The following is a 20097-nucleotide window of genomic DNA, read 5'->3' on the forward strand; positions in this document are numbered from 1 at the left end:
TGTGGCCCAGTGGTATTTCAATTGCATTGTTCCTCTGATGTTCACGATGGGCCTCATTGAGTAATTTGTCTTTTAGGCACATGTGTTGTCCTGCTGTGTCTTGTGTACAATTATAGTTCTTTCATATGTCTTGCTTTTTTTTGCTTTAGAGTTATATCTCATGGATCATGTGACACTGAAGACGGGAGTAATGACTGCTGAAATTTTAGCTTTACCATCAAAATAATCAATTACCTTTTAAAATGTATTCAAATTTGCAACATTATTTATTTTAAAATTCAATAACATTTTCCAGATTACAGACAAGAAAAAAGAGAAAGCATCTAGCATAAAGCACAGGATTGCTGTTAATTAAATCTGTTATGCAGAGATTACTCTAATCTGTCAGTGTAGTACAATAGGATGCTGCTCATTACATTAAATGCAAATGTCACAGGGGGGTCCAGCGCTAGCGCTCAGGGTGTTATGAAGATGGACCAGGTAATAAAATGTATTATAAGTGAGATTCATGGCTTTCATAGCAGAGCAGATTTGCTGCTTTGACAAAATGCCCATTAGCGTGCTAGCATGGAGCGTTTGACCTGTCCTGCAAGCCTTGATCTGATTAGCGACAGTCAGCCTTTTAGTAGTAAATAGCACATAGACAGATTAGGTTTAGTGGTTGTTGGTGTTATTTATCACCTTTGTGGCATTGCTAAAGACCAGGTTAAGTGTAAGAGTTAGTCTTTAAAGGCGGACAGGGACTCTGTCTGTATGATTATCCAATAAGTGGGGAGTAAAATAATTTCATTTTCTGTTGGTTTGGCACAGAGATTACATTTATGCATCAACATATAGCATACTTAAAATAATTCCAAATAACCTGCGAAATATAGTCTCAAATTTGCAATAATGTTTCAGATTTGATTATGTCAGGATTATGTCAAAATGTACGGTGGCAACATGGTCCATGTATTAAATTGTAATATTTGAAATATACCATTGCACTAAATAACATTTCATTTACTTCAAAGAATATCATGGTACATGGCCAAAAAAATCATGGTATTACTTTGTTACCATGTTCCAAAAGACATGGGGATGCGTCAGACAAATAAATATTGATTAAACAAAGATTAGAATTTCATTGATTTTGGCTTGCAATAATTATGAAATCACATTAATCTAGTTAAAGTTATTATTGTGCCACATTCTGTTCCTTTCCTTTACAGTAGTGCACTTTCTCCCCTCCTTAAAAGCCCAGAATTAACATAAACAAGTAACAAATCATGTTATGTGAGCGTTTATGCCATTAATTATCATGATATAAAATATTAGATAGCAAAATATGCTTGATGCATATACTTTTGATGTTTTATTATAATGAATATTAAATTGAGTTAGAGAGAGAGATAAAGAGAGAGAGAGAGAGAGAAAAAAAAACTGCTATAAGATTTTGGTCATATTGCCCAGTCCTAATTGTGTTAAATAATCATGATTATGATTTTTGCCATAAGCAAGCAGTTCTAGGATGTTGTGACATTCCATGGATTCCAGCTCTAAGACCTCGAAGCCTCCTGGCCGTAAATCCCCTCTGGTATCGGTGTCAGGGCTGTCAGGTTAGGCTGAGCCGCTCTGGAGAAGGGTCTCGCTCTCTTCTATGGGCTTCTCTCAGTGTGCAGTCAGACAGGGGGCCAGGAGCCCGCCGGGGACTGCTAATGTTGTCAATGGTGTTCAGTGTAATAATGGATGGGATAAACCGCATATGTCGGCTAATGAGGAAAGGAGTTCTGCAGGTGTGTCCTTCAGATCCTTACAGTTGTAGAACATAAGACCATGCAGATGTGTTTAGATTGAACTAGTGCTATCCAGGTGTTTGTGTGTGGGATTGAACCGCCTCACGTGTGGTCCGTGAGGCCCCGTCAGGCAGCTCTAGTGGGCCCCCCAAGCACTGAATGCCGTTTCTTGAATAGAGTGATCACTTCAAACACCACACTGCAGGGCATTTGGAGTCGCTGCTGCATTTTTACAACGATCAAGTTCAGAATATTCATTTGTCGCTTTTGACATGAACAATTTGTTGGATCTCTGGTTGCGAGAAGGTAAGAGCAATCTGACGTAAACCCAATGGAGTGTTTGTACTCCTTATTGACCTCTTAGATGTCGGGAAAAGCCCCATATAATTACAGGTGAAGGTCTGTCGGCGTTCCACACATTTCCAAGAGCCTTACTCCAAACGTGGCATGTCCTGGCAGCTCCCTCAAACAGTTACTATAGTTTTTGAAAGGGAGAAGGGATGAAACGTTATCCTTGCTCCTTTTTTCAGACTCTTCTCGTTGCCATTTTCCAAACAAAAGAACAAAGTGAGCCCAAGGAACATACAGTGTCATCTTGCAACACAGTGGTACTTTCTTCTGAAAAAAATAAAATGTGTAAGAGAAAGTAGCCCTTTTGCAGTATGAAACTGTAGTCTGAATGTGTGTATTGGGTTTCTTGTGATGCTCTCCCCCTCCCCTGAGGGCAGTCAGAGGCCTGGATATGAAATGCTAAAAGAAATGCCAGTCTTCACTCACCATGGTTGTACATAATATACCTGATTCAAGAGATGTGTCCTGCTTTCTCCCCCTTTCTCTTTCTTGTTCTTTCCCTCTTTCTTTGTTAATATTTTAACCTTTTTTGACCCTCAGCACATCTCCTAGCCTTATTGTATAATATGAAAAGCAGCCCATTATTTGGATAATTTGGCTATATTTTGTAGTAAGGGTTATTGTTGTTAAATACAACTAAAACTAGTAACACATTCTTGTTGATGGAAATAAAGCAGAATTAAAATGAAATATAACTTGGCAACTGACTGAAAGCTTTAAAGGGGTCATATGATGCTGCTTAAAAGAACACTATTTTGTGAATTTGGTGTAATGAAATTTGGTGTTTATGTGGTTTAAGGTTAAAAAAACACATTATTTTCCACATACTGTACATTATTGTTTCTCCTCTATGCCCCGCCTTCTGAAACGCGTCGATTTTTACAAAGCTCATCACTCTGAACAGCGAGGTGTGCTCTGATTGGCCAGCTATCCAGTGCGTTGTGATTGGCCGAATGCCTCAAGCGTGTGACGGAAATTTTACTTCTCTTAACATATTGTGATGCCTTGTCCGGCTGGAGCGACGAGACCTAAACATAAAACCCAAATATTGTCCTCTTTTGGAAGGCCAAACAAAGTAGTTTCGCTTTCTCAGTGAAACACACAGCGTCTATATGAAATGGCGGTGGCTGCAACAACAATACCACTACGAGAATAAAAGGTACACCTTCTTTCTTTGTGTGAACGTTATGCACATCTTCCCACATAGTGACGTAGAGATGTAGGGGTTAGAACGAGCTGTTTCAGGGGGGCGTGGACAAGTCTTAAATTTTATAAAGAATATCTCTTTGGATTTGAGACTTTAGTCTTTGCAACTTTACAGATCTTCTTTATTCACCAAGAGCTTGTAACACTCCAAAGAGAAAGGAAAATTTGAAATCGCATCATATGACCCCTTTAATGTATTACTAACTAGAAAAAATAAAATAAAACTGATTTTAAAAAATTTTACCGAAATGGTAATATTCAAAAAAGAAAAAGACAAAAGTACAAAACAAAATTACTAAGAAAAACTGAAAAATAAAAGCAAATCTAATTCAAAATATTAATAAAAACTGGAATACCATATAAATAATACTAAAATTACACTGTTTGAAATTGGCAGATTTTTGTCGACATGTCTTTTATGCATCTAGCTCAAACAGACATCAGACAGCAGCTGATTAAACAACCTTTCCCTTCATAATATAATTATAAATCTCACATTTCTGCTGCTCCACGTCTTTATTTGGGTTGGATATGAATGATGACTCTCATGGGCCTCCATAATTATGTTCAGTGATTGATGTTCTACACATATCTGTCTGAAGTCGGCCTGTCTGCTCTTGTTGGGAGGATGGAAACCATTTGAGCAGCCAGTGGCTAACTGGCTCAAATTGTCAACGTCTGTCTTCATTTTTTTAAATTTGGACTTTATATCTCACAGTGTGCAATTATTTCTCATTTGAACCTTTTTGGAAACCTGTTTGGCCAGAATTAAACGGTTAACAACTAAAGCTTTATTTATAGGGTTTAATTGGTTGCCTGTATGTTCAAATTGTTTGTATGTTCCAGTTTCTGCATAAATCTTGCTGGAACAAATTTTCCCCACAATATCGCCATTGTTTACTTAATTTACACAAATAATCAATTTTAAGTAGAAAATGTGTTTCTAAAAACAGTCATAATACTTCTAAATATATTTTTGGTCTATTCAATATAGTGCAATAGTGATATGAAATTATTCTAATTAATAATAATAATAATAATAATAATAAGTATAGTCAGTTTTGTCCTGGTTAAGTTTTCCTAAAATGTCTAAAGGGAAAAACTGATCGGTGTTTGTTAATTATTACAATATTGGTTTATTTCTTATTAGATTTCTTTTTGCCATACTTGGCCCCTTGTGATAAAACATGGTGCCAAGACTAGATTAGACTTCCTACTAAACTCATTTGTTTGTCTTGAAAAAAATGACCTACTGATATTTACTCCATCTTGGCTGACCATGTTGTAAAGAGTTTTTATACTTTCTAAGCCATTTTACTGCCAGCTGTGCTCGGCCTCAGTCTAAAAAGGGAATCTCCAAACACTGAGTTAGTTTCCATGGGTGTGCTATTGATACATGTTTAAAATTTGAGGAGAGTAGCGGGTAAATGGAGGAGTTTAGGGTCAGAGGAGTTCATGCAGTAAGATGTAATTTAGTCCTGTTTAAGGCATGGACAGGAAGGATCTGCTTCTCAGTAGGTCAGTAGACCACAGTTAGACCCGAATAAGAAGACATACACAAAGGCTGCCTAGGGGCCAGTGCCAGTCTTTCCTATTTATGTGTGAGTTTGTGTAAGCAGGCTTCCAGACCGTCTCAGGAAATGGTAATGAGCTAATAACTGGACTCAGTCCTCTGAGGTTCAGACTTCCTGCTGGGTCTGTAGAAGACTTACAGTCAGATAAAACAACATGTGTGCCCCATATTCATATTGCGACCATGTGAAATGGCTTTATAGAGAAGAGCCACGTCCAGGGGTCGCTGGTTGGATTAATAGTTAGATTAAATAGATTAATAGTTGGATTAAAAGATTTTTACTTACAAAGCAAATATTTTGACTGGTCCTGCAACATATAATGCTAAATATTAATTTACATACTTATTTTCATGTGTCAGAAGAAATTAGTTAAAATTAATACATAAAAAAAATGACAAAATAAATGTATATATTTATTTAGATATATAGATGAATGAATATTTTATAGATATTTTCTGACCTTATAAATATGTGATCTCAGTCTGCAGTTAAATCTAATTAACATTCACACTATTTGGGTACATTGATAGACTAAAGATGATGTTTAAAGTGCTCTTGCTGTTTTTGGTACTCTATAGGAAGTCAAGCAGATTTAGATATCACTAGGCTAAATTACAGGAGATATGAAAGATCTGATTTTCTCCCCCTAGGATCAGTATAGTGCTGTCTTACCATAGGAGTGTTGTATGACATTTTGCCCGAGTCCATAATATCGAACTGATGATAAATGTTAGTATCGTACTACAAATACAGAAAGGATTTTTGGCTGACATTCTTTATTTGATTTGGATCATGCAAGACGTGCTCAAACAATTCATCAACTAACTTTTTTTTAAATAGGCTTCGTTTTCCACACAAATTATAACAACATATTTCAATTTAGTTTTTATTACATTTTATTTATTTTTACTTTTGTAACGTTTGTATTTATTTATTTCTGTTGAGTTAGCGGTGAAATCTGACCTACATATACTTTCATGAGGTTTTTCCACTGACTGACATAGTGATAATGACAAAATAAAATGCATAATGACTAGTCACAGACTTGCACTCCAGTTACTTCACTTCACATACCTGACTAATTAAATTTAACTAATTAAAAAGAACGCAGTGACTTGCTTGTGATATAAGACCTCATTAAAGTGGCTTAACAAGAATTTTGTTCACTTTTAAAGGGGTCATATGATGCTGCTAAAAAGAACATTATTTTGTGTATTTGGTGTAGTGCAATGTGTTTATGCGGTTTAAGGTTCAAAAAACACAATATTTTCCATATAATGTACATTATAGTTTCTCCTCTATGCCCCGCCTTCTGAAACGCATCGATTTTTACAAAGCTCATCGGTCTGAAAAGTGAGGTGTGCTCTGATTGGCCAGCTATCCAGTGTGTTGTGATTGGCTGAATGCCTCAAGCGTGTGACAGAAATGTTACGCCCCTCACCATACTGTGATGCGTGTCCCAGCAGCACGAGATTCAGTCCAGCTGCTCTGCTCCTGCACATCCCATCATCGGTTCTCTTTTAGCAGTTGATTCAATGTACTGTTAGGAGTAACTGAATAACTCGGGATATTGGTTCATTTCGCATCAGAGGGAGTGTAAGGCACATTTATAAACTGAATAACTTAAGTCATTTGTTGATTAATGCTTACTGGAGACGTGAACCGTTTCAAATGATTCCGATAGATTTGGTGAACTGGTTAATATAAAGATTCGTTCGCGATCCGGACATCACTAGTCGAGACAAAATAAATAAAACCCATTACAAATTAGGTATTTGTTGCATCCAGTGGGGACATAATTACTGATTATAATGACTTATACTGTCTTTTTACACGTTGCGTTGCGTATCTTGCTGCGTAAACATAAAACCATGTCTGGATTTGTGATCTGAGAAACAATAAACAACAAGCCTACTCTACTGCTCAAAACTCGCGTTTGAATCATCAGTGGCAAATTATTTCAATATAAAAAGCATACCTACAGGCTGTGTGTCAGAAGCGCCAGACTGTCCATGCAAAGTTTGAACTGCCTCACTTTATAGAAACAGCCGTTTTGCCACAGACGCATTGCAGGCTACTGGTTCAGGAAACAGTCCTCATCCTCCATAAAATGCGCAGCACACATCTGAATGTTTGGGTTGGACTGTTCTGGAACAGTGTTGAAATACAACTTAACCACTGATTTCTAGTCATGTCCTCTTTTGGAAGACCAAACAAAGTTTCACTTCAATGAAACACACAGTGTCTCCACAACATGGCAGCTGCGGCAACAGAGAGAATAAAAGCTATGCCTTCTTTCTTTGCGTGAACATTTGGGCGGCGTTATGCAAATCTTCCCACATAGTGACGTAGAGATGTAGGGGTGTGTTAAAACGAGCCGTTTTAGGGGGGTGTGGACGAGTATTAACTTTTATAAAGAATAACTCTTTGGAATTGAGACTTTTGTCTTTGCAACTTTACAGATCATCTTTATGCACCAAGAGCTTGTAACACTCCAAAGAGAAAGGAAAAATTGAAATTGCATCATATGACCCCTTTAATGTTTTGTCTAACTTCTGTTATGAAATCGTTCCAAGTCTGCATTTATTCTGTTTAGATCTTGTGTTGATTTGTAGTGTGAACAGTGCGGTTCACAGCAAGGCTTTTAGTTTCTCCAACAAGACGGCTTGTTAGCGTTAGAATGTAGGCTCACTGCTCTTTGAGCTGTCAAAAGTAAGTAGACTTTCCTTTATGGATTAGAGTTGGTAAAAATCAATCTGGCCATGGGCGATCACATTGCACACATTGCTCCTGAGCCCTGGCACAAGGCCGACTGACTGACGTCTCCCAGCTGTGCTGAACCGTATGAAAACAGGATATTCCCCCAGCCACTGCCCACCTGTCTACCTGTCTTCTGAAACACTCACAATCTATTATGAGTGTGAAATGGGATTTTTGTTCCCATAGGGTATAGCTATGATTCTGATGACTTGCTAGCATGATTATGTATGGAGAACCTGGTCTTGCATATGTTGAAGGCCTTTGGTTATAGTACACATTAGTGGTGTTCAGATAAAACTATCTTGTAATGTCTAGTAAAGACATATTTTAGGTAAGCATTTTTTGTTAAAACAAATAGAAATAAAACGATACAAAATGAACAATAAAATAAAAAAAACAGTAAAAGTACATTTTAGTATTATTTTGTTTGTGTATCTATATGATGATCTATATGTATGTATATTATAATGTAACTTTAATTTTTTTAATTAGAAATTTTTATAGAAACAAAGCCATAAAAACTGCATATATCAGGAAGTGTTTTCAAATCGAAATAGTAATGGGATACTTCATGAGACTTCATAATGTCCGTTTATAATTTTTCAGCAATGAAGCAGCTAGACTCTGTACTGCAAAGCCAATTTATATAAATATATTTATAACCTTAAAAAAATATTGGGACACTTTTTTGATGGAGGCCTGTGCCCCAGTACTGAAGGAAGGCTGGAAAAGCCCCTGGTTTACAGAAGTGTATCAACTACCCAGATACATTGTTTGGCACTTCACTTGAGTAATTGAGCAAATGTGAGAGTCTGGAAAGTATTCCCCTTCCTGAGTTGTTAAGCAGATGGCAGTTCTGGATAGCCCAGTGCATTAACACAGTTCTCCTGACAAATGCTGATATTTTAGGTAGCGCTGATAAGAACGTCAGCATACAGGATGCTGGTACAGTATGTCCCACATAGCTTTTGGCACAGACTGCAGCATGCTGTTAGGATTTGCATATGAGAATATACAGTAGATGCTGACATGATGGCATAGATACAGTCATGTTGCTCATTTAGTTACCCCCAATTCCTATTACTGTAATGCAAAAAATATTATTTTCATTTCTGTGATAAAAATAATGTTGTTTGCATTGTAAAATGTTTATATTGTCCTGGTCATTTTTTCATTTTTCATTTTTTTTTTTTTTTTGAATTCATTTTGTCAGCAAACTTGGAAGTTGATATCCTTGGTAGACTACTCTGACTAAAGTCTGTTTTTCGGGGTCTTTGTTAGATAAGTAGTAATTTCTTTCTTTTAACATACAAAGGTCCACCTTCAGGTCTTGTTTGTGCAGTATAAGACGGCTCACAGGTGCTCACATCTATCTCTCTGTTTGAAGTGGATCAAAGGGCTTTGATCAGACACATGGTCTCACACATGCTTCAGCACACTAACTCCATGCAGATGTTTACCATACACATGACCTCACTGGGCCAGGAATGGTCTTTGTAATCACAGAGGGTCACTCGATACTGGTGACGAAGGAAAGCAGATCACAGAAAATTTTTATATTGTTCTTGGAATCTCTTTGAATGTCTTTGAGGTAGTGGTATACCGTAGATTATGTAATGGATACTTAATCAGTGGGTCATTAGTGCAAAATATGACATGTCAGGTTACAAAAATGCTGAAACTTCAGCAGTCATTTTAGCCTGTCATTAAAAAAAATCTACATTTTGGTTAATGTACTTTTTTTTTTATTCAATTAAATTAATTCATTAATTTTGTTTTTGTTTATTTTATTGTTTTTTTTTTCTGAATATTTTCATAGCCTATGATTAAAACATTGCATTGGTTGTCTACATTTTTGTTACATTTTTAAATGTAAAATTTTAAAATTATTTTCCTTTTTAATATATTATTTTTTGATTCATTTGTTAATTTGTAATAATTTGTAAAAATTGATATGTTTATTTACTTATTTTATTTTTGACAATATTTGGAGATTTTAAAACCAACTTTGAGAAAATATGCTACACTACAAACATGAAAACACCAGTTTAGCAACAAATATAAAGCTTTCAACAAATTTCAAGACATTTCAGCACATACAGGAATAACTTAAGTGTTTCCCATTATTATGTATAATCTGTAGTTTTTAATTATTTATTTAACTGAGAAGTGAATTTTTGTCTGAAAAAAAGTTCTTCTCTGCCTTGCATAACTAGTTCTTTCAAGTATATTTGTACATTTTTAGCTAATGTTCTCATTTCTTACCTTTTCTCTTCACCTTCGTCAAACTATTGATACTTTCATAACAGTTCATGTTAACATTTGAGAGCTTTTTCTTGCTATTTAATTTCTTTAATAAAGACAGACTACTGATGTTATCCGGGGGCTCGTCCGGGATATAACTACTATAATATTGTTGAAATATTTGTGGTTTTAAAGTATTTAGTTATCATGTATCCTGTTATAGTGGTTACTGTGGTTCAGATATCCCATATTATGAGAAATACATTAAACATGTTGGGTCACTTGAGGGCTGAGATGTATATTATGGTATGGAGCTGCAGAGCCTCCACAGTGCACTGCAAATTTAATGAGCTCCATTTCTAATGACAAGGCGACAATCACATGAGGAAACCTGAGGTAATTTTGGCAAACAAACAAACAAAAAAAAACCTTCTGTGCCTACATGGCTATAAGTGCTGTACACACATTGGCTTTAGAGAGTCATTAGGTTAGTTTCTGGGACCGTTCCTCATTCTGGCTGTAATAAAATGCAGCATAAGGGTATTACCTGCTCCACCTGAAGAGCCTGTATTACTGTAGTATTGCTGATACGGCACAATTAAACTAGCCCAGGGCAAATCTGAATGCTTTATTTATAGAAGATATATTGCTGGCCATTTTTAACATTTTTGTCTGCCTTCGTTGAGCTGCTTGCAAAAGGTTTCCAGAGCACCATTAAAGTGTGCAATGAAATGATGATTTGTCTACAGTCCATTCATGATTTCTATTGAGAGACTCTTACAACAAATCATGTTTGGTTGTTTTTTGTAGAGATTCGAGCCCAACTGGTGGAACAGCAGAAATGTCTGGAGCAGCAGACGGACATGAGGGTCCAGCTCCTTCAGGACCTCCAGGACTTCTTCCGCAAGAAGTCAGAGATCGAGACGGAGTACTCGCGCAACCTGGAGAAGCTCGCCGAACGCTTCATGGCCAAGACCAGGAGTACCAAGGACCATCAGCAATATAAGTGAGTGTGTTATATGAATGATTAATACTTGCAACTCTCTTGTGGGTAGAATCTACAACTTTTTGTACTCTGGCTCAGATCTTTATTTACTTACCCACACCATCATTATTATTGTCTAAAGGTTTTTATTGTAAGATTGAACACTTTGATTTCCCCTGAATTGCTATGTGTGTCACATGAGCGATTTTCAAATGATGCTGTCTTTTATTCAACATATGAAATCATGTTGAAAGGGAAATATGAAGTTATCCTGCTTATATATACGTCTCACAATGACATTTTAATGAGTCCTTTTTTCTAAACCATTACTTGTCACATATGTTTTCCTGCTGATTTATTCCCAGTGTACTGCATTGTGACAGGCACGAACCGTGATCATGGTCTCATTATGCCAGTAGAGTCACTGGCTGGGAAAAGACGGTCTACATCTATATAATGTTGGTACAGAAACCGCGGGTACAACTCAAAATATTGAGTGTGTTTGCTTTTCACTTCTGTAAATAGATAGACCAAATGCTGTTTTAAGAGCCCTAAATGAGTCCAGCAGCTGTGAGCAAAACTGGAGGCAATGGAGAATCTCGGTCGTGGCGCTTGTGGTTTATGTGGCCCTTCAGTTTGAGAGCAGAATAAGATACTTGACACAATTCACTAACATTTTCTGAAAGACAAGGACTTAAACTTGCCAGTTCACAGCTGCAGAAGTAAAGAAGGGTCCAGATTACAGTGTGATGTGACGCAAATTGCTCATTTTTGTCTTTTGGAAATTAAAAAGCTATAGAGTGCTGATGTTAGTTGGGTGGCCAGTTCTAAAGCCAGGTATGTGTCGGATGAATTAACATCAGAATGAGCTTGCAGATATGTCTGTAAGTAGCTGAAAGGCTCATTTCTAAAGCATTTCAAGTCATTTTACCAGGTCTCTTAGCTAAACTTGGACTCTTCTGTGACCACAGGGCTTTAGTAAAGAGTTCCAGACCATGGTCTGCGATTGTATCCCATTTTATTACGTAGTTCAGAGGTCTGACCCGATGTCTGACCGATGGCGTCGAGTTGAGGCCAGCTGAGCCAAAGCAGAGGGTGTGCTTTACCCCTTCACTGAAGTTGGCGGGATACATTCTGTAAAACCAGTGAGAAGAAAGATTAAGCAACTATTTGTCAAGAAACACAGTTTACTCTACCTCTGGGATTGTAGTTACAGAATCAATCTTCTCACTGGCACTAGGAGCATCTCAGGTGACTCAGAGCTAAGTGTGATGGATCAGGCCTAAAGGTTGGAGACCAGAGAGATGCGGTCACTTTACAAATGCATAGCTAGTGTATGTTTGAACCTGGTTAGCTCCTAACCAAAAGTTTCCATTTTAGAGTCTCTTTTTTGGTATAAAGTGAAGATTTGATTTGCGACTTCTGTAGAGACATTTTAGAGAGTAATGATAACCATGACAGTAAGGACTTTTATATTGTTAAAAACTTTCTATTTCAAATAAATGCTGTTATTTTGAACTCTCTATTAGTTATTTATTAATGAAAATTGTTTTTAATTAAAATATTAATTAGGTGAGTTGCTTTTTATAATTGATAATAATAAGAAATGCTTCTTGAGCACCAAATCAGAATGATTTCTGAAGGATCATGTGACACTGAAGACTGGAGAAATGACGGCTGAAAATTAAGCTTTGCCATCAAAGGAATAAATTACATTTAAAATGTATTGAAATATAAGTTATTTTACATTGTAAAAATGTTTCACAGCATTACAGTTTTTTACTATAAGAGACTTCTTTCAAAAATAAATAAAATCTTGCCTACCCAAAACTTTTGAACATTAGTGTATGTTTTAATAAATAAATATTTTAATGAATTTGAAGTAAATATTGTAAAATTTACACTGTAAGAAAAAAATCTGTCGGAAAACTGAACAGGTACTGGTAGTTTTCTGCCAGAACATTATATGTTAATTATACAGACATTTCTTTCAAGCCTAAAATATAACACAATGCAACACATAATTCAAAATACTAAAAAATTAATTCATAATACCATAGTACATTGTGCTCTGTTATTACAGACTTTTCTTACAGTGCATGCCAATTGTCATATTATATCGGCCCTATAGTTACTGATTTCATATAATATTTACTTCAGTAGGTTCTATCCACATATGTGCATCCTTACAAGGCAGTGTTTTGTGAGCTGTGTGGTTAAACTTCTCCCAGATGACACTGTCGTCGTGGTGACACATCGACTGGTGCTTAGTTTAGTGCACGTGTTTGTTGAGCTAACAGGCATCACACACTGTTTGCCCAGGGAGGCTGCTGGACTCAGGATGGGAATTATTTCATTATACGCATCATCCAGCTGCCACTCCTTGGACAGCAGATTTCCTTTTATTATCTATCATTTAGCAGATGCATTTTAGCCAAATAGATCTTCCACAGGGACACATCTGCCCTAGGAAACTGAGCTTAAGTTCCTTTTTTTAATATTATATTATAAATCTAATCTACTTTAGGGAACTGAATTCAAGTGCCTTTTTTTAGGGTATAACAGGTTTGAACCTTAGTCCTTTTGGTTGCATGCCTAAAATGAAATGCAATGCACTTAGGCGTTAATATTTGTGCTTTGCCCCAGTAAGGTTGGTTTCAGTTGTCTGCATGATTGTACCTTCATGCGCATTCATTTGATGACCTTGTTGTAGGATGCCAGACCCTCCAGTGAAGTGGTCTAGTTTGCTCTGGCACTTCAAAATCGATGAGCTGTCAATATAATGTTTGTGATCTGCGGGATGTTTACACCAGAACCGAATGAAGTTCCTCTGGCTACAGTGTTGATGTGCTGTAGTTACTGCATCGCTTGTAGTTGTGGTGTGTTTATACCACTGCTGGTTATTTTGATATTAGCACATTAGAGGCACATTCATTTTGTTAAGAAAACCAAGCGTAATTCATTTGGGTAATTGCCACCAGTGTAGTTGCTGTATATAGACTTGCTTACACCTGGGATGTGGAACATGAATAAAAGATGCCGTCTTTGAAAATGAAGGAGTTTTGTAATGGCTTTCCTATATCTTTTTTATAGGGTGTGTTCCACAGAAGAAAGTGAGTCATGATGTGGGTTTGGAATTAAAATTGAGAGCGAGAGAGAGAAAAAAAAACAAGTCAAGGTGAACTATTGCTTTAAAGTTGGTTGTGATGCACCTTCCTTCATTCCCATTCTGTCTTTGCTCTCTGGAGTAATTTTACATTTTTAAATCTTCCGTTCCCTTGAAATGATCTAGTCATATTGTTCCTTTACCCTGAATTCCATCAGCTTTCTTCACTGGCTGTTTTCTCCTCTCAACTCATTTTGAAGGTTTATGATCAAAATCTGCTCTGTGCAGTGATTTGAGAGCACAAAGATGTGAGTTGTGCCTCAGAGCATAGTGGAGAGGTGGTTGCTGTGTCATCCTTTGAAGGGAGAGGTGGTCACTTGGAGGCCAATTGCTATTTAATCTTGTCTGAGCAGTAGCACTGATTTACTGCAGCCTTTAATGGTGCAGCTGGCTCTCTGTTCTCTACTCAGCATACTGGCTGCTTTTCTATCAGTTCTGATTAGTCACATGCTTTCCAAATTAACTCATCATGCCTTATGATCCTTACGACCCAGTGTGACAGCTTCCTCTCCAGTCATCATCACTCCTGTTTTACCCACCATGGCAGTGAGCTAATAGACTCTACGATCCGAGTGAATCTGTGTGGTGGAGCTGTATCGTAAATGGTTGCTGCCTGTTACAATCTGGGCTTCCAGTGCACTGACCTCAGAGACATCAAGCACCATTTCCCGTACCACTTCTCGACTATTACCCAGTGTTATTTTAGGATAAATGATAAGCTTTTATAGTTTTTGTTTATATATTTTGGATTATATTTTATTTTTATATTTTTTGTTTTCAATTTAATTTTTGCCAATGTTTTTAGTATTTTTGTCATTTTTTTAGTTTTTGTTTAGAAAATTTATAGATCTGTTTAGAAATAGTATATAGTTTAATTTTTTTTAGTAGTTTTAATATATATATATATATATATATATATATATATATATATATATATATAAACACACACAGTAATTAATTAATTAATTAATTTAGCTTTTATTAATTAAGTATTTGAAGTTAAAATATGCAAAAAAAATAGATGTTGCAACGAGCTGAAATAAAATAAGTTTTTATAGATTAAAATAATTTTTTTTTTAAATATTTTATTATATTTTAGCTCATGTTCATTTCAAGTAGGTAAGTGTTATTTTAGGATAAATGCTTTTATAGTTTTTGTTTTTTTGTTTGTTTATATATTTTGGATTATATTTTATTTTATATTTTCTGTTTTCAATTTAATTTTTGCCAATGTTTTTAGTATTTTTGTCATTTTTTTAGTTTTTGTTTAGAAAATTTATAGATCTGTTTACGAAAGTTTATATAGTTTAATTTTATTTAGTAGTTTTAATATATATATATATATATATATATATATATATATATATATATATATATATATATATATATATATATATATATATATAAACACACACACAATAATTAATTAATTAATTAATTTAGCTTTTATTAATTAAGTATTTGAAGTTAAACTATGCAAAAAATATTAGATGTTGTAACTAGCTGAAATAAAATAAGTTTTTATTGATTAAAATAATTTTTTTTTAATATTTTATTATATTTTAGCTAATGTTCATTTCAAGTAGGTAAGTTTTTTTTAGTATTAGTTTTTTAGTGTTAGTATTTTTTATTAGTATTAGTTGACAATTACAACCTTGCTGTTACCCATGGGGTCACACTCAACTTTCATTCATGATCATAGTATATTTTTAATATATTTTATTGCGTTCATATTATATTTTCATGCATTTATTTGCATATAATTTAAGCTCTAGATATAGGATGTCATATGCCCGTTTCAAATGTAGAATTTAAAATGTCTTTATTTAATTAATAAATAAATGCAAGATCTTTCTCTTTTTGTCTTTCTCTGTCTCTCTCCCTCACTCATTCATGCTCATAGTCTAGCATAACAGCACCTTTACTCTGGTCACCCCAAAATCCCTGAAATGCTTCCCTTTTCCTGCGCTCTTCAATTGGCTCATATACTTTTAATACTTAAATACTTTAATATTAAGTTGTGGTATTGTAAAATGTCATCATTCACACCATTATTTCCATCTGTGAGGTAGACCAAGTTCTCTCTTATCTTCCTCACCGCTAAACCCCAGGCCTGTCTTGGCCTTGTGACTTTAATATTGCTGCCTCTTTATTAATGCATTTCAGCACTCGAGAAGCAAAAGCTATTTTTTTGCTATTTCATGAATCTGAATCACATGTACACCTTCAGCTTCCTGACAACCCATCTTGACTCCATCACATTCTTAACATGCAGTACAATGCGAGGAGGAGAGCCGAGTGCGTGTTAAAGAGGCTGAAACAGTCTCGTGAAAGGATTTACAGTAATTGCAGACTGACGGAAAGTGCACAGGCTCCCATAATTCTCCCTGCAATCTGAATCCCCGGCGTGTTCATATTGCGCCCATGCATCTTTAGGCTTTTAGCTCAATTAGATTATCCATTTGATCCAGTCTCACATAGATGACTGATTCTAAACAAGCCGGTTACTCCAAGGAATGTTTGTAATCTGAGAAACTTGGATTTGTTTCCTGTGTTTGTAGAACAATGTTAAGGTTAAAAGATTTATCAGCTCAGCTGGTGCGGATGCATGTTTTTTCAGTACTTCCATTGGATGTCATCAGGCCGCAGACCTTCACCTGCAGTGATGAAATGCTTTGCCTGTTTTGCAGGGAGGGTTAAGGAGGGAAACGGAGCTAAAAAAAAAAGTGCTTCCTTACTTGCATCCAAATCTCTGTCAACTGCCAATGTCACCTCCTCCTGTTTTTTTTTTTGTGAGTCTTTGCTATTATTATTGCTCATATTTAGGAGTCTTCTAGAATGAAAGATTTTCTCCATGTTGCACGGGCATTTTGTGTCTTTATTCTTTTGGAAGAACAAGGATCTGGTAGGAGACACAAAGAACTAGATGAGGGAGAATTTTGAACAGAGGAAAATTATACAATTTGATTGCAGATTAAAAGTAGTAGATACATTTAATATTGTGATTTTGCTCTAGTATTTATCTTGTTAGGCTGATAACTTTCTTATCAGAAGAAAGAAAGAAAGAAAGAAAGATGATGATGATTATAATTTAAAATTGTTTTGTATTTTATTGTATTTTAAAATGTAATTTATTCCTGTGATGGCAGAGCTAAATTTTTAAGCATTATTACTCTGGTCTTCAGTGTCACATGATCTTTTAGAAATCATTTTAATATATGCTTTGTTGATCAAGAAACATCTTATCAATTTTGAAAATGGCTGTGCTGCTTTATCATTTTTGTGGAAGTCTTTGTTTCAAAATTATTTGCTAAATAGAAAGTTAAAAACAACAGTTTTTTTGCACTATAAACTTCACTTTTGATCAGTTTAAGGTGAATAAAAGTGTTAATTTCTTTAAAAAAATCTTACTGGCCCCAACATTTTGAACAGTATTAAACTTATTTCTTAAGTAGCTAAAGTACATTCGGTCATGTATGAATTTTTTTTTCTTTTTCTATTGTCCTCATAGAAAAGAATTTAAATAAATAAATAAATACCAAATACAATGGTTGCCATATTGCAGGTACTTTATAAACCCGGAGAGATTTCTGACCCAGAAACTTACAGAATGTCCCATATGTCCAAGAAAAACTGATTTTAAGTCTGAATCTTGGTTTTGTTGCTGTGCAATAACACTACAAAGTATCCACAGATCATGGATGCTTAAATAGAGGAATGTTAATGTGTGTGATCCACATGAGTGGCTCTTACAGCATCCTGACGGGTGCTGGGAAGATGGATCTCTCTGTGGTTTTGTCCATTTCATGAGTTAAGTGCACAGATGGTGCTGACAGCTCGCAGACAGGAGCCTTTCATTATGTTTGATCTCTGTTTCTCTCTCACATGCAGGAAAGACCAGAATCTCCTGTCTCCGGTCAACTGCTGGTACCTGTTGCTGAACCAGGTTCGACGGGAGAGCAAAGACCATGCGACACTGAGTGACATTTATCTGAACAACGTCATCATGCGCTTCATGCAGATTAGTGAAGACTCCACGCGTCTTCTCAAAAAGGTCAGAACTGCTCTCGATTACATTTCCAAGATGTGCCGTCTCTAAATGTCCTGTCAGAAGAGTCTCAAAATAGGTCTCAAAATAAATTCTTAACCAAAGTTGAAATCAAGTTGATTTGTTTTTAAAATAAAAAAGTGTGTAGTGTATAGCATTGCACGTAAAATGTGCATTTAAGGAAAATTCATTGCAAATTCTAAATTGGCAGGCATAATCTCTTTTAAAAACTAAAAATGATAATCTAGCAGAAGATATACTAAACTGTTCAAAAGTTTGGGGTCAGTAGTTATCTTTATTTTTTATTCAGAAAGGGAACGTTAAGCTGATCTAAAGTGACAGTAATGTCATTTATAATGTTGTAAAAAATGCTTTTGTTTTAACCTTTCTATTTATCACAGAATTCTGGAGGGGGGTGGGGGGGTAGCACAGTTTCCACAAAAATGTTTTCAAAATTGATAAGTAATGTTTCTGCAATCACAGAAATAAATTACATTTTAAAATATATTAAAATAGATTTTAATATTTTTTATGGTAGAAAAAAATATTTTATTTTACTGTATTTTGGAGCAAATAAATGACTAAATAATAAATAAAGAGACTTCTTTCAAAAGCAAAAAAACCTTACCGACCACAAACTTTTGAACATTAGTGTAGATGAATGATTATACTTTGTGAAACAACTGAATTTCAAGGAATTGTGTTTTTTAGTGTAGATGAATGATTATAGCGTCGGCCTAATGGTTAGAGAGTCGGACTCCGATCCAATCGAAGGGTTGTGAGTTTTCGTGGCTCCCGGGCCGGCAGAAATTGTGGGTGGGGGGGGGTGGTGGGGGGGAGTCTGCATGTACAGTTCTCTCTTCCCACCTTCAATACCAAATGACTAGGTGCCCTTGAGCAAGGCATCGAAACCCGTCAACTGCTCCCCGGGCCCGCAAAATAAAAAATGGCTGCCCAAACTTCTCCGGTGTGTGTTCACAGTTTGTGTGTGTGTTCACATGCTCTGTGTGTGTGAACTTCGGATGGGTTAAATGCAGAGCACGAATTCTGAGTATGGGTCACCATACTTGGCTGAATGTCAGCATCTCCGTCACAGTGTAGATGAATGATTATACTTTGTGAAACAACTGAATTTCAAGGAATTGTGTTTTAAAAAACCTCCTTTTCATTTTTTTTATATCTATTATAGTTGCATTATAGTAGTCTTTTTACACACACACACACACACACACAAAAAGACAGGTCAGCATTATTTTCTGTGGTGATAAGTGCAGGCGATTAAATTGTACTAAACTTGAAGTATTCTTTAAGATTCACATGATATAAAATGCCCTGCCATTCTTTATGGTGAATAACTGGCTTGAATAAATAAAGTTAGTTTTTTTTTAATTAGTTGTGTGTTTATTTTTATCTATGTAATGGCAAAAAAGCTCTTTGTTGAGCTAGATTTCCACTTCCTGTCTTGCATTGTTTTACTGTCATTCCTCTTTTCTTTTTTAGTTATTCTTCCATTCTGAAAGCTGTTTTTATTCCTTTGAATTTTATATTACTTTCATGCAGTTCCTGTTATATTTCTGGATGGTGGACTCTAAAAACAACTTAACAGCAAATGTAAGCTGTTCGTAAAGCAATTGTTCACCCAACAATGGAAATTCTGTCTTCGTTTACTCACTCTCCTGTCGTTCCAAATTTGTATGACTTTCTTTCTTCTGTGGATCACAAAAGAAGATATTTATAAAAACGTTTCTGTCCATATAATGAATGTCAGTGGGGTCAAAAGTTGTTTTGGTCTCCACTGGTCGTCACTTTATGGACACAAAAACTTTTTTTTTTATGATATCTTCTAAAGAAGAAACAAAGTCATACATTTAGAACAACATGAGATGACTAAATGATAGAATATAAATTTTTGGGTGAACTTTCCCTTTAAATAAGTGAAATACTACATCTCAGACTTCTGTGCTGCAGTATAGGAGTGTATAAACCGT

The 20097-nt window shown here is 35.5% G+C and overlaps 1 protein-coding gene across 6 annotated transcripts in view; it reads left to right on the top strand.

Moving 5' to 3' along the window:
- Positions 1 to 20097, top strand: part of LOC109109209 (SLIT-ROBO Rho GTPase-activating protein 1-like) — a 93959-nt gene that overhangs the window by 16652 nt on the left and 57210 nt on the right. For all 6 annotated transcript variants that reach the window (XR_006162494.1, XM_042775492.1, XM_042775494.1 and 3 more), the window contains exons 2-3: positions 10721 to 10916; positions 17953 to 18115. Coding sequence is in view for 5 of the 6 variants with exons in the window: in XM_042775492.1 (XP_042631426.1) it covers positions 10721 to 10916; positions 17953 to 18115 (359 nt within the window). In the remaining variant the exon portion in view is untranslated. The remainder of the gene's footprint in view (positions 1 to 10720; positions 10917 to 17952; positions 18116 to 20097) is intronic.

The sequence above is a fragment of the Cyprinus carpio genome, chromosome A18 (genome assembly GCF_018340385.1).
Source record: "Cyprinus carpio isolate SPL01 chromosome A18, ASM1834038v1, whole genome shotgun sequence".
Taxonomy (NCBI): Eukaryota; Metazoa; Chordata; class Actinopteri; order Cypriniformes; family Cyprinidae; genus Cyprinus; species Cyprinus carpio.